A 16,561-nucleotide genomic window follows, 5' to 3' on the forward strand; every position below is an offset into this window, starting at 1 on the left:
GTGACAATTAAAACAAAAAGGTCTGGAAAATAAGGATGAGTTTGTGCTATGAAGCGGTTTTGTTTGTTTTGATTGTCACCATTGTTGTGATGCATATGCTAAATCTAGATGTCTGTGTGTGAGTACATTGCTCAAAATATTTCAAATGCGTACATTTTGTCCAACTTCAAATAAAATAAGTATTTTGCTCTTGGTGCCTGTACTGTAGAGTCAGAAAGTTTAGGAGATATATATAACAAAAACAAAACACCACGTATTTCATAAACTCAGATACTTGTAATGTGACTTTATCATCACCAACAAAAAGCTTATAACACCTGAGCTCTCTTAAATTTGTCTTTCTTTGCAACAACAACAGTGTTTCACAAACAAACAGTTATAACAGTCAGAGATAAGCTCACACAAGAAGAATGAGGACCAAGATCCCAACTAAACCAAACACTGTCCACCACAATGGTGACTTCAAATGAATCAAATATCAACATTTAAACCTCTGTTAATTCTCAATAAGAGCTTCTCTAGATGTCTGACAGAAATAAAGTCAATCAAATGATTCTCATGTTTGTGGAGATGTTTGATCTTCCTCTGCTGAGATCTTCAGAGATTCAATGTAGTTGTTTTGCAGTTAATTTTACCACATGCTCAATCATCAGTTATTTCATTATTTCATGAAGATTATTTTATTTTCTTGATTTTAGGACAAACACAGTGTCTGGAAATTACATTGAAATAACATGAGTCTAAATCGAATGCATCCTGAGAGTGTTGATTTGGTCCAGAAACAGTATAAATTATGCCTAAATGAACCTTAAATGATGTTGAAATATTTCCGCTGACCACTTTTGAACTAGTTTTTAACCTTGTAAGGAGGTTCTGTGAACGTCTAAATCGGACGTACAGAAGACGTCAAAAAAAGACGTCATAAAAACTTTCATTCTGGCTCCTCAGTGGACGTCTTTTCAACGTCTGCAAAGACATAAAAAGACATCCACAAGACGTCAACTGGACATAACTTTGCTCAGTGGGTTTCTGCGGTAGGCAAATTGGTGTGGGTCCAGTGTGGGTGGGAGGCAGTCTTTGAGGTGTGCTAGGACCAGTCCTCGAAGTACTTCATAATGATGGGTGTGAGTGCTACGGGGCGATAGTCATTCAGGCACATTGGGGAGGAGTGTTTCGCTACCGGCACAATGGATGTGGACTTAAAACATGTTGGCACAGTTACTTGGGTGAGGGACAGGTTGAAAATGTCTGTGAAGATCCCTGCAAGCTGCTCTGCACATGCCCTAAGCACACGTCCAGGAATGCCATCCGGGCCAGCAGCCTTGCGTGCGTTGATCCGGCTCAATGCAGTGTGGACATCTGTGGAGGTGAGTTTGAGAGGTTGGTGATCTGCTGAGTGTGTTATTTTTGTGGCCGTCTCCTTGCTGGTGCTGTTGATGCGAGCATAAAAGCAATTTAGCTCGTTAAGGAAGGAGACGTCCGTGACCGTTGGAGTGGAGTTGCTTGACTTGTAGTCAATGAAAATCTGGATGCCCTGCCACATGCATCGGAGGTCAGAGTTGGAAAAGTGTTCCTCTACCTTCAGCTTGTACAGAGGTGTCAAGTCCAGGGGTCAGAAAGTAAAAGTCCTGCCATATTTTTGTTCCACCCATGAACTCAGCAGCTGATTTCACCAGAGGAGGAACCAAGTCATTCCTTCAAGTCACAAACTAGTCTCAAGTCAAATACCAAGTCCTCAAAGAGTTAAAGTCAATGAGATAATTAAGAGACTAATTAAATGATGATTGTGCATTAGTGATGAACACCTGCCATTATTGTGTGTTACAGAGGATCAGATGCTGATGTTTTATTGGTTAAACTGATGCCACCATCACGGAGATCAGTGTTTGCTTCAGTTGGGCTCTTGACCTTTGGCTTCTTGTGTTAGGTATTTCCCTGTAAAAGTACATGTGCTGTTATAAAGCAGTGTGATCAGTGCTGTGCAGAAAACCATTACTAGCTAGTTTTACATGACAAAGTAATTGTTAGGCATCAGTCTGTTTATTTCCAAAAAAAGTTTATTTCATTTAACATATGTTCAGTTTTTTTTAATAACCTACCTTGTGGAACTGCCACATGCAAATAAACCATTGGTATAATAGTTAAAATGAAATAATTTGAAATCTAATGTATGTAATGAATATATATATATATATTTTATGTACATCATGTAGCTGTACATCATGTAACAAACCAAACAGAGACACCCTCCTGGTGTTCATTAAATGTTTTAGATAAAAAAGAGCTATTTAATTTAGCAATTCAGCAATGTGTTAATGTTTACTATGTAACACAACCGCAAGTGCTTAAAAGCAAATTACTTTGTATTATTAAAAGGGTCAAGAGCCCAACTAAATCAAACACTGATCTCCATGATGGTCGCATCATTTTAAACAATAAATCATCCGATCCTCTGTAATTTTCAATAACAGCAGGTGTTCATCACTACTGCACAGTCATCATTTAATTAGTCACTTAATTATCTCACTAACTTTAACTCTTTGGGGACTTGGGATTTAACTTGAGACTCGTTTGTGACTTGAAAGGAATGACTTGGTTCCTCCTCTGGTGAAATCAGCTGCTGAGTTCATGGGTGGAACAAAAATATGGCAGGACTTTCTGACCCCTGGACTTGACACCTCTGAGCTTGTAGCAGTGCTTGGCCTTTTTGATGCCCCTTTTCAGGTTAGTCCTGGATTTAGTGTAGGCCTGAGCATCATCTGACCTGAAGGCAGTGTTGCAGGCTTTCGGCAGAAGTCGTACCTCCTTGTTCATCCTTGGCTTCTGATTAGGGTATGTTGTTATCTGTTTTTCTGTTGTAACACTGTCAATGGTGGTGTTGATGTGATCCAGTACAGAGGAGGTGTAGATATCAATGTCTGTGTGAGAGCCACAGGCAGCCTGAGAAGCAAACATACTCCAATCAGTGTGTTGAAACCTGTCTTGAAATAAAGAGTCTGCTCCAGTTGGCCACACTTTGATGGTCCTCACTGATGGCTTCACACGGTTGATGAGGGGTGAATACTTAGGGGTGAGAAACAAAGAAAGTTGATTAGACTGTCCGAGGTGGGGGATGGGGGGTTGCGATGTAAGCTCCATTAATGTTTGTGTAAACATGATCCAAAGTTTTGTCTCCTCTGGTGTGGCAGTAAACATGCTGGTGAAATTTGGGGAGCACTGTCTTTAATTTGCAGTGATTAACCCTCCTGTTACCCTCAAATCTGATAACATTTGTTACCCACGACCCCAGTAATTTAAACCTCCAGAATATGATTTTTTTTTACAAAGGTTTGTGTCTCAGGCAATTTATGTCTTTGTTGACTACTTAAATAACATTTTAAGTTGACATCCACCCACCCCCCCTTCCCACCCCTTTTAATTCCAGAATGCCCATTGCACGACTATGGACACATTTACAAATCACCACAAAATCTTACTGATTGACCTAAAATGTGAAAAGTATATATATATATATATATATATATATATATATATATATATATATATATATATTTGGTGTTTTATTTGTTTTATAATATTTCTTAGTATAGATTTTCGTGATCCATAACATTTGAAAAGAAAAAAAACTATTTATTTTATCAAGGATAGTAACACGAGTAATGTTTGGGGTCAATTTGACCCCAGGAAAACAAACGTTTAGAAGGATTTTATTTTTAAACACACCATGATCACAATTAAAACATCAGTAAGGAACACATAACAGTCCTTTTTGTTAAAAAGGATTGCAACATGCATAATGTGTGGGGTCAATTTGACCCCAAGAAAAACGTCCTAGGTTACGTATGTAACCATGGTTCCTCGGAGGGAATGAGACACTGCGTCCGAAACACTATGGTAACGCCCTTCAGCGTGACCAGCTCTGAATAATATGTGAAATCAGTCTCATGAATGGGCGTGACTTCATAGGCCCAGGAAGCTATAAAAGCATGTGAGGTGGAAGGAGCGTCAGCTTCTAGGAATGAAGCGAACTCTGGCAGGGATGCCGGAAGTATGGCTTTGAGACGCAGCGTCTCTTTCCCTTCGGCGAACCATGGTTACATACGTAACCTGGGACATTCCCCTTTAGGAACTCGAGCTGCCAAAATTATATGGGAACGAGAATGCCCACGCTGCCAGACTTTTGCAAGTCCCTGCCTAGTGTGTATACAAGGAGCACAATTAAGGCAAGAGAAAGAAGAGCCGTGAGTGGCTCGCAGATCTAAACCATAAAATCTGATGAATGTGAGGGGCGTGGACTGTCCAGCTGCGTTGCAGATATCCTGTATAGACACACCTGACAAGAAGGCCTTGGAGGCTGCCATACTTCGGTTCAAGTGAGCCTTGAATCCCAATGGTGTGGGGAGATCAGAGGACTCAAGGTTTTAGGATAGCATCCTGATCAACCACTTCTTCTGGCTGGAAACCTCAGCCTCAGTGCACTGCAGAGGAAACATGTAACCAGAGGGTGTCTGCCCACTGAATGGCAGAGGTGTAAAGTCCAGGGGTCAGAAAGGAAAAGTCCTGCCTTATTTGTGTTCCACCCAAGAACTCAGAAGATGATTTCATCAGAGGAGGAAACAAGTCCTTACTTCCAAGTCACAAACTAGTCTCGAGACAAATCCCAAGTCCTCAAAGAGTTAAAGTTGATGAGATAATTAAGTAACTAATTAAATGAAGATTGTGCATTAGTGATGAACACCTGCTGTTAACAATCAACATCACTGAAGAAAAGAGAAACACAAAAACTACAAATGACTTTAACCACAGCCTTGGATGAAATCAGCTGGAAGAAAAAAAAAATGTGCCACCATAATTGTGGTGAGTATTTGCTTCAGTTGAGCTTTTGAGCCTTTAAACATTTTTGATAAATTTGCTTCTAAGCAATTGCATTAATGCTTTACAGAAAACATTTGTGCGAGGCTGATGCAAATCTTGATCTTGCAGATAACTTATACTTTTGATGCCTTGATCTTGATTTAAATTTATTGATAATACTTTTAAATGAAAGGATTAGTTGTTAGAGCGGACTGCGGTCTTTTCACTGCTCTGTATGTGCTCTTTGGAAGGGTTTAATGCGGAGTATGAATTCTGAGTTTGGGTCACAATACTTAACTGTATGTCACTCTCACTAAAAAGAGAGAAATCTCATTACATAAAGGCCTGCCTAATGTTTCAATATTAAGATATAATAAAAAAACAGTATGGTATTAGGCATTTAGCCATTACCATTTATCATATGATCCTCAACAGTGGTGAAAATAATTATTCATACTGCAGTGCATTATAGGAGCCTTTCATGTATCGCAACATGAAGCCTTTTGTTGATTGTCACCATTGTAGAGATTCATATGCTGGTTGTTGACATCTGTGTGTGTGTCTCAAAAGCAAGCACTGGAGTTCAGATTTCTATATGTATTACACAAATTTAAAATTCACTTATTCAAAACCTAAACATGTGAAAAAAAGAAACAACTATTAAGAAGTAATTAAAACAGCTCATTATGAATATATGTTCTTCATATATCACAGATCTTTTTTTTTCTCAACACCACATGAAGACTTACAGACATGATCTGACATAAGTCAAGGGTCAAGAGCGCAACTAAACCAAACACTGATCTCCTGGATTACCCACCTCTGCTGAATGGCCACCAAGAGGGGTACGGTTCACTGTAATGGCCGCCACGTAGACCCTCAGGGTCGAGTGGGTCAAACCTGCAGAGAGAAGGGCCTGCAGGAACTCCAGAACTGTCCCAACTGGCCAAACAACTGTGTAGTGCTGGCAGTCTTCGCACCAGGAGGTGAAAGGTTTCCACCTCAAGGTGTACAGTTTCCTCATGGAGGGAGTTCTGGATTGAAGGATTATCTCAGCAACCTTGGTTGAGAGACCAAAAGCTACAAGATGTGCCCCCTCAGGGGGATATTGCATTTTGCCCTTCCAGTGTCAGCATTCCAAAGGCTTGCCGTTGCTTCTCCTTTTGCCTTGTAGACTCCTGCCAAAATGAGCAACCCAATGTAGGCTTTCAAGTCAGTCACATCAAAGTCTTTGCCATCATCCCCATACACACGCCTACCGTCTAAGTTTGTCATTTCAAGTACATTCTTTTCAATTGATGGTGTGATGAAAAGATGAAATGCTGATTTTATATCTTGGACATGGCTGACAGTATATCAAGTAGGCCCTGGAACCATTTTGATGACATTAGCAGCACTAAGTCTACCCTTTTGTTCAGGTGGTGAGAAGGATCATGATAACTTTCCATTTTTGGAAGGTAATGGGTTTGTGGGTGGTTGAGAGACAACAGGAGGGTCAACATTAGGAGTCTCATTCTCATCTGAGGAGGATGCCTCATAATCAGGGTCCTCAATATTATCATCGGTCTCAGACACATTTTCCTCTGTCACTTTCACTGTCAAAATCTCAAAATCTCATTGACAGAAAATCTTTGCTTAGATGTAAGTTTCAAATGAGAGAGACGGAGAACATAGAGAACACACAGAGCACAAAGAGAAATGGTTTAGAATGCTTTTGTTCATCCTTTTATAATGTTTGCTCCTCCCCTTTGTTTGGTAAACCATGATAATTAGGTTTTCCCTTCTCCACGGCACAGGGAATATCAAAGTTCTCACAAAAATGATGTTTTCCCCTCCCCCATGGCATATGAAACATCAAAGTTCTCATGAGAATTATGTCCAATGTCATGTGAACTACTTCAGATACGGATATGTTAGGTTAGAGCCCTAAAACAGAGGGAAGTTTTTTGAATATAATATTGAATATGTAAACTTATAGTGGACATTATATAATTATAACATGTTATAGTCACCTCAATAAAACAACTAAAACAAATTTGTGTGAAATTTCTATATTTCTTATGTTTTATACAGCTAAAAGAGCCCAAGGAACACCGATGCTACAAAATGTGTACAGGACATTTAAAAAATATCAGCAGGTTAATTTTATGTTTACAGAGTTGTCCCCATTAAATTAGGAAAATTCATAAAATCTGAAGAATTTTTTTTTTAATAATGTATTTACAGACATTAAATATTGAATGGGGTCAAATTGACCCCAAAGTTAATAGGAGGTTTAAAATCACAGCGAAAATAGAAGCAGCCTCCGGGTGAACAGTCTGTTGTTTACTAATGCCTGCATGAAGTTCGTTCAAAGCAACCTTGGCATTAGCATCCGCTTCCCCCGCCTTTGTTTACGATCTTGACGCCGCATGCTAGCACTTCTGCCTGGCCGGGTAGAGTTCGTAGTCTCGGGTGTTCTAGCGATCTCAGGGATGAGAAAAAAGATTGGTGATAAAACTGTGTCCAGTCCTCCCCGAAAAACTGGAAAAGTCCTCCCCGATATCCAAAAGCTCCTGTCAGGTATATGATGTTAAAGCAAAGCTGTTCAGTATGAACAGACCTAAGATGAGCAGGAATAATACTGCAAAATTGCAAAAACTGGAGAGACGCTGAGCCTTGCGATGTGTTCGCGCCGCCATCTTGGTCATATATGTCATATATGACATTGCTGCCAGTCATTTAGGGAAGTCGTGGCCTAATGGTTAGAGAGTCGGACTCCCAATCGAAAGGTTGTGAGTTCGAGTCCCGGGCTGGCAGGAATTGTGGGTGGGGGGAGTGCATGTACAGTTCTCTCTCCACCTTCAATACCACGACTTAGGTGCCCTTGAGCAAGGCATCGAACCCCCAAATGCTCCCCGGGCGCTGCAGCATAAATGGCTGCCCACTGCTCTGGGTGTGTGCTCACAGTGTGTGTGTTCACTGCTCTGTGTGTGTGCACTTTGGATGGGTTAAATGCAGAGCACAAATTCTGAGCATGGGTCACCATACTTGGCTGAATTTCACTTTCATTTGATTTTTAGCCTTTATCATGTACAGTGTTGATCTAAATGCAAACTAGGATCTAATTGAACATACAATTGTGTATTTATACTTTGTGCACAGTACAACAGTGAAACAACGTCTTGTTATTAACGTTGATTCACTTTTTAAAGTCAACACCTCATTCAAAGTTAATCCAAGGTCTCCAGAACGACCGTAATTCACCCGTGATGAAGGTAAGAAGGTGAAACTGCGTTGCGATTTCAACGGTGAATCAACGTCGTCATTTCAATGTTGATCCAATTTGCAAAAACAAAAGGTAATTCAACATTGATTCAACCATGGTACCTGACGTTGTTTCAACGTTGAATCAACGTTGAAATGCCGGCTGAGCAGTTCCACGGTCCAGAGGTGGGACTTTCAAGTCAAAAGCAAGTAGTGATGGCAAGATGAAGCCTAATGAAGCATTAAGATATTCAGCCAAGTGGTTAACAAAAGGGTTAATTTCTGGAATCTTAACCAAACTTCATTTGCTCACAATACCACCTGGTGGCCAACAAGTGTAAAACAAGCAGATATATTACAGACAGAGGTGTAAAGTCCAGGGGTCAGAAAGTAAAATTCCAGCCATATTTTTGTTCCACCCATGAACTCAGCAGCTGATTTCACCAGAGTAGCCAAGTCATTCCTTTCAAGTCACAAACGAGTCTCAAGTTAAATCCCAAGTCCTAAAAAAGTTAGTGAGATAATTAAGTGACTTATTAAATGATGATTGTGCAGTAGTGATAAACACCTGCTGTTATTGAGAATGAGAGAGGATCGGATGATTTATTGTTTAAAATGATGCCACCATCATGGAGATCAGTGTTTTTTTTTTTTTAGTTGGGCTCTTGTCCCTTTTAATAATTCAAAATAATGTGCTTTTAAACACTTGCAGTTGTGTTACATCGTAAATATTAACACATTGTTGAATTTAAAGCTTGAATTAGCAAATTAAATTGCCCTTTCATCATGTAAAACATTTAAATAAACATCATGAGGGTGGCTCTCTTTGGTTTGTTACATGATGTTCAACTATTACTGAACTACAACAAAAGTCCTATTAAACAAATATTATTGTAATGCTTAAATATTGGGGGAAAAAATTGCACAGGCTCAGGATTTTAAACATGAACACTTATCATATGATCCTCAACAGTGGTTACAATAATTATTCATGCTACAGTGCATGATGGGAGTTTTTTACTATGTTGTTAACCAGCATGCACTTCAGCTTGAAGCGTTTTGTTGGTTGTCACTATTGTTGAGATTCATATGCTGGGTCATGATGTCTGTGCGTTTTATTAGAACAAGGTTTCAAAATTTATATTCATTACAAAGATTAAATTTCAAATTAATTCATTATAAACGTTAGACCAATGCTTTATTTGCGTGTGGCAGTTCCACAAGATAGGTTATTTAAAAATGGAACATATATTAAATTAAATAAAATTATTCTGGAAGTAAACCGACTGATGCCTAATAATTACTTCATCATGTAAAACCAGTTAGTAATGGCTTGCTGCACTGCACTGATTGCACTGCTTTATAACAGCACATGTGCTTATACAAAGAAATATCTAACACAAATAGTCAAAGTTCAAGAGTCCAACTGACGCAAATACTGATCTCCATGATGGTGGCACCATTTTAACCAATAAAACATCAGCATCTGATCCTCTGTAACGCACAATAATGGCAGGTGTTCATCACTAATGCACAAATTTATAATTTAATTAGAATCTTAATTATCTCATTGACTTTAACTCTTTGATGACTTGGGATTTGACTTGAGACTAGTTTGTGACTTGAAAGGAATGATTTGGTTCCTCCTCTGGTGAAATCAGTTGCTGAGTTCATGGGTGGAAAAAAAATATGGCAGGACTTTCTTTCTGACCCCTGGACTTTACACCTCTGTTTGTAATATATATGCTTGTTTTACACTCGTTGGCCACCAGGTGGTATTGTGAGCAAATTAAGCTTCCAGAAACTAACCCTTTTTTGAACCACTTGGCTGAATATTTTAATGCTTCATGAGGCTTCATCTTGCCATCACTACACGTCACCATTGTTGAGATTCATACACTGAATCTGGATGTTTCTGTGACAAAAAAAGTATTTTTTATTTAATTTCTTGAAATAATCTCAGGTTGTTGAGCAATTAAGTTGCTTTAAAAAACAATATGTAACTAACACCATACATTAGATTGGGTGAAAACAGATATCCAGACCACATTTGTGATGATGCATTAATCAGTAAAAAGCAACCAGTGTTGTCTAATCACGTTTTCTTTTGCTGTTTTTTTGCCACAATAAAGATTACAGCAGTTAAAAAACAACACTGACAAGCCAAGTGTCAAATTGCACAACTAAAGCAAACACTTACCACAATTATGGTGACATCAAACCAAACTATTACTTTTAAACAGACATCAAGATCAACATCTAAACATCTGCTTTAATCTTAATTAGAATGTAAGGGGATAATGTTCTAATAATGTTATTAATAAACATTTTAAGAATCTTTTGAGAGAACATTCTGGGAACAAAAGTAAAACTACCCGCTAAAAACATTGTTAAAACAATCCATGGGAATGTTCTTAGAACATTTTTAGAACAAAAAAAAAATCTAGCTGGTTATACATATTTTACATAACGCTAGTGACAATACCTGCGTATGGTCTTCAATGTCCATAATCTGCAACGAAGATCCTAGAAATGTATTGCATAAATATTTTGCACAAAAGGGTAAGACACAATAAAGATGCAATTTATCTGTGCTGCTAATGCTGTTTTCACATACTCTCGAAATACTCGTAAATATGAGTTTTGAAGGTAAAATTGACATGAATGTCCTCCCATTTTCAAACTTGAATGCAATGAGCTTGTAATCATGATTTAACTACGTCAAGACTAAAACATCAACCGACAAGATAATGTACTTTTTCACAAGTTGAAATACGTAGTACAAGTCTTGAATCTGTTTAACAAACTTACCCCTTCAAGCTCATCTTTCTTGAGGCTGAAAAGCCCAGGGAAGTTGACATCCTCTTTTTTTGTGTGTGTATTGGGGGGGGGGGGGTATTCGTAGTGTGCATTAACGCCATGACATTAATTAAACCAATCAAAAGACTCTGGAGGTTTGTACAGCCCACTTGGAGCTGAAGTCCCATCCACCCATTTGGAGCTTGCTCCGACCTCCATTTATACGAGTAGTATGAAGCTGCAGACTTGGAGCCTACTGCATCTACAGTCCCGCACCCAGAGTCCCGCATTCTCAGATTCGGCAATTTCACGGCAATTCTTACATATTTTAGGAGGTATGAATTTGTACGAATGACCTACACCTAACCCCACCCCTAAACCTAGCTGACACAGGGGTTTAGTATGGGGACTTAGAATGCGGGACTCTGGGTGCGGGACTGTAGTTGCTGCAGGCTCAAGCTCCGAGTTTGCAGCTTCATAATATTGGGTTTATACCCATCTCAAGCGGTGTTGCACAGACAGAGCGGTCTTTGACATCAAAGTACAGTGAGAAGGATTTGAAAGTAGTGTCTGCTCTCTAAGAGATATAAAACACAGTTCTCTCTGCGTTACAATGCTTGAGTCAAAACGTAGGGTGACCATATACGCCGTTCATGTGGGACATGTCCCAGCCAGGATTTTAATAATGCCTAAAACATCCAGAGCAGTTTGACCAATAACATGCAGATATTGTACATAATCGACCAATCGTGGGGCTGCGTGTGAGAAGTTGAGATCTAGAGGGAACGATCAAAGCGATGCAAATATGTGCACGTGTTTGTTCGGTCGATTGACTTAAAGCGTCACTGCGCACAAATCCCCAAAAAAACAAAGTGCGCTACAATGCTTCAAGTTAAACGAACTAAAAAAACACATGAAAGCGATTTGAAAGCATAAGGAGCCATCAGATCTGCTCTTTATAGCTCTCATGAATGTTACACAACGATCAACCTGCACAGTGTAAATAGCCAAAACCTGGATATTTTACGTGTCTCGTATGAACGGCGTATATGTCACCCTATCAAAACGTCCTCACTGTGTTTCTGGGCCTTAAACATTTCAGTTACATTGCTGCCTATGCAGGGTCAGAAAGCTCTCAGATTTCACCAGAAATATCTTAATTTGTGTGCTGAAGATGAATAAAGGTCTTACAGGTTTGTAACTACATGAAGGTGAGTTATTAATGATGACATTGGCGCAAAATCATCTGATATTTTAAGTCCATTTTACTGTTAAAGTCCATTTCGCTGGTCACAGATTCCTCTTTTTTGGCTTTTCTGGCTGCCAACGTGGGCAAAAATATCTGCATGGGCTTTATGAATGTCTACAGAGAGTTTAAACATGGGGGAAAGTCTAGAATTTCCTGTGTCTGATAATAAAACCACTTCCTTTGCAAGTTTAGCACTATTTAAAAAACAAAGTACACTTCCTGAGAGACCACAGCTCATCTATGGACGCATACAGCAAGACATAATAAAAAAAATGGAATCTGAGATTTATGTACACAGAAATGTTAATAACACATCTGGACCTCGAACACAGAGTCGCCACCAAACTGACGGAAACGCCCAAAAGCAGAGTAAGTAGAAAGTTTAATTTGAAGCAGAGATAGTGGTGCTAATGTTTAAGTAACTAAAATTCTTAGATAATTTAATATAACTGTTTAGATCATTTGGATAACTGTTTTCAAGGAACAATGTTTCTATATTTCTGCTTTTATATTTAAAGTATTAACTTAATATTTTCCTTGGTTGTACATTTTACTTTGTAGTCCTAGCATTTCTAGAAGCTTTTCATTATAATAGAGCACAATGCACTGTCAGTTACTTACATAAGTCAATTGGAAATGTTAAAAATGTTAATAATAAATACAGATGGAAGCAGCAATTAAGGGGCTAAGCACTCCACTGGCAAATTGAGGAGCTAAGCATTGCATGGAGCATCACACCAAATGCAACAATGAGCAATTACAGCAATTTTAGGATGACAGTAATTGAAATGGCTGAAAAATCATAAATGCAACCATTAGTTATATGATTAAATGGCTTATCACTAACGGTCTAGGAGGAGTTTGAAAAAGTAGGTTTTCAACATTAATCAAAATGGCGGATAGGAAGTTTGGCCAATATTGGCATAATTGGTATCAATGTTCTCGGCATGACCCAAAGAATATAGGGAGATCTGTTGATTTCAATAATCTTATTTATTCAAAGGTTATTAGCATTTTTGTAAATTTCTCTATAACGTTTGACCACAAGGTGGCAATGTCCCCCAAAATTTTGAGTACCATCAGGGCATGGTGCCGAAGATTTTTGTAATTACTTTCACAACGATATGCTAATGCATTTGTAAAATACAGCATTTTAAAACATAATTCAAAATGGCCGATAGGTGGCGCCTAAAATAGCTGACATGGGAAAATTGGGTATTATTCGACTTAGTATGATGCACCCAATTTAAAGAGACCAGTTTTGTGAATTTTGTACAAACCATTAAGAAGTTTAAAGCAAAAACATACATTTTTCATATCTCCTGACCACTAGGTGGTGCTGCGTTGATACAATGCAGGTAGTCGCAAGTCATGCTTGTTATAACACACACCTAGTTTGTTCTCAATACCCCAAGCCTCATATGCATTTTTGCATGCATTTCGTCGAATTTGAGAACGGTTGGACAAATCAACTTGAATTCCATAACTTTTTGCCAGCATGGTCTGAAGATGATCAGAGCCAATTTTGGTAAGATTCAGAAAAAACGTTTAGCATGAGTTCGAAAAAAGTAATTTTCTCAAACAGTTGAAAATAACAAAAAAACTCAACTTTGCAATTTTTTAATTTTGGTGTTTATTCGACTTGGCATGAGCAAAGGATTCAGAGAAGGAAAAATAAGTTATTAGCATAAATAAATGTAAACTTTGGACAAGTGGTGGTGCTAGAGAGTTGGAATTAGAGACTTCAAATTTGCTATGGTTAATATTGACACTGTCCTCTATCAGTGTGGCAAATTTCACAACTTCACACAAGTGGTTCTATGGGTTGCCATAGACTTTCTGCGGAATAAATGGAAGAAGAATAATAATGCCAATGGATAGTGATGGAGAGATGAAGCATCATGAAGCTTATAGCTTTTCAGCAAAGTGGTTGAAAACACTTTGCTGAAAAGCTTAAAACTTCATGAGGCTTCATCTCGCCATCACTACCAATGGATACAATAGTTGCCTACGCACCATCGGTGCTTTGCCTCTAATTATTTCATAATAGTTAGGGAATTTTCATTAATTTATATTTTTGTGATTTGGTCCTGTTTTTTTAGGAGGAAGTAGATGTTTGGTGTTGATCACAGTGTGTTTTCAGATTATTTGTGTTCTTCTGCTGATCAACAACATACTGCTGCACATTACCATCAGAACAGATAGAGACCTGATAAAGAGTTACAAGAACACAGTTGAAGAGTTTAATCAAACCATCAATAGCTTACAGGACAACACTGATCTAATGACTGAAAAACATCAACTACAGAACAACCTCAGCTCTTTGAGTCAGAAGAACCTGGAACTGAAGGCCAGAGTCAAAGATCTCACTGATGAGAAAAAACAGTTACAGAGAGATTTTGACTTTTTGAATAAAAAGGGCTCAGTTTGTTTCTTCATGTCCACTGAGTCGAAGAGCTGGTCTGACAGCAGACAGTACTGCAGGGATCGTGGAGCTGATCTGGTCATTATCAACACTGAAGAGAAGCAGGTGAGTTTGTGTGAGAGTCTGTTAATGAATGAGATAAATCACACTTATTTCTGTTTTTATTCACACAGAGGTTCATATCTTCATTAGTCAAGGAAAGAGTGTGGATTGGTTTGTCTGACAGAGAGAACGAGGGCGTCATGAAATGGGTGGATAATTCAACACTGAATAAAGGGTAAGTGCTAAAAATCACTGTGTATTATTTTTGTTTTAGTCTTTATGATTACCATTTTAAAATCACAACCTTCAGAAGAAAGCAGAAGAGAAAACTCTTCCACATACACCACAACTACAACTAAAGACATTTTAAATATTGTAAAGACAACTCTTCTCTCTTTTAATTTTCACTTCTGCTCCTGCTTCTGTAATACTCTACTTTACTTTCAGAACATGCTATTATACATTTTTATGTTAAAAAAGTATTGTTGATTCATAAATTTGTGCTCCTGAAAAACTGATCCTCTGATACATGTTGTTCAGGTTTTGGCTCAATGGTGAGCCAAACAACTACGCTGGAAAAGAGGACTGTATTGAACTGAATTATTATAGAGGGAACATGGAATTGTCACTGCTGAACAACTGGAATGATCTTACATGCTCTGACAAGAAAAAGGGGATTTGTGAGAAATAGGATTCATCACAGTCTTGTTGTTTTTCTTCTGTTATCTAATATACACTGTAAAACCCAATAAGTTAACTTAACTCAAACCATTTGAGTAAACTGATTTCCTTGACTGTAAAACCCGACAAGTAAACTTAACTCAAACGGTTTGAGTAAACAGATATCCTTAAGTTATGTTAAACTAACAGTTATCAGTACTCTGAACTTAATTCAGTTGAGTTCACTGAAAGAAGATGTACATTGCAATTAAGTGATTAACTGAGTGATAATTGTGAATTAGTGATGAACAGCTGCTGTTAACAAACAGAATCACAGAAGAAAAGAGAAACACAAAAAAGTACTACAACTGACTTCAGACACAGCCTTAGATGAAATCAACTGAAATAAAATACATGAAATCTCTCAAGATCTGATTAAACAACCCCACAAACAGCATCACCAGCTCCACTTATTAATAACCAGACTGACTTTATTTCTGTCAGACGTCTACAGAAGATCTTATTGAGAATGAACTAAGGTTTAGATGTTGATTTATTGTTTCATTTGAAGTAACCATGTTAGAGATCAGTGTTTGCTTTAGTTGGGCTCTTAACCCTTGATTTCCATCTAAGTCTTTTCTCTGGCTATTGTAACCACATGTTTCTGAAACACATTTGTTGCAACTCAAAAGCCCAGAAGAAATGCAATCAGGTGTTAACCTGTACCTAGGCGCAGGTTGTTCTGCAGGTTGTTCTACTTTATATTGGCGATGGTAATCATCAATTATATATGAATATGAACCTCAACAATGGTGACCATAAAAAAACATGCTGGGTACTATTGTAGTACAAAACTCATCCATGGCTCCCAGCATGTTCTGCAGCAATTTTTTATGGTCACCATTGTTGAGGTTCATATTCTGATTATTGATGTCTTTGTGTGACAGTTTGACAACGTAGAAAACCACACTATTTGAAAAGTCATTCAGATTAACTGTTTATCACAGAACCACTGGCTCTTAGAATCACTTTTACTATAATTTATCAAATTACACAATACCTATTTTATTAGAGATTAGACTCCATACAGTTCAATAATTGATGATTACCATCGCCAATATAAAGTAGAACAACCTGTGCCTTGGTACAGGTTAACACCTGATGGCATTTCTTCTGGGCTTTTGAATTACAACAAATGTGTTTTAGAAACACACGGTTATAACAGCCAGAGAAAAGACTAAGACAGAAGTCAAGGGTCAAAGGCCCAACTAAAGCAAACACTGATC

General features: G+C 38.2%; 1 protein-coding gene across 1 annotated transcript; it reads left to right on the forward strand.

The window, feature by feature from the left end:
• Window positions 1-14,111: 14,111 nt before the first annotated feature.
• On the forward strand, window positions 14,112-15,306 carry LOC132142102 (CD209 antigen-like protein E). Its single transcript, XM_059551740.1, has 4 exons — window positions 14,112-14,169; window positions 14,251-14,678; window positions 14,747-14,850; window positions 15,156-15,306. Exons 1-4 carry the CDS (start codon window positions 14,112-14,114, stop codon window positions 15,304-15,306), a joined length of 741 nt encoding a protein of 246 aa, XP_059407723.1.
• Window positions 15,307-16,561: the final 1,255 nt, after the last annotated feature.

This window comes from Carassius carassius, chromosome 6, assembly GCF_963082965.1.
Source record: "Carassius carassius chromosome 6, fCarCar2.1, whole genome shotgun sequence".
NCBI lineage: Eukaryota > Metazoa > Chordata > Actinopteri > Cypriniformes > Cyprinidae > Carassius > Carassius carassius.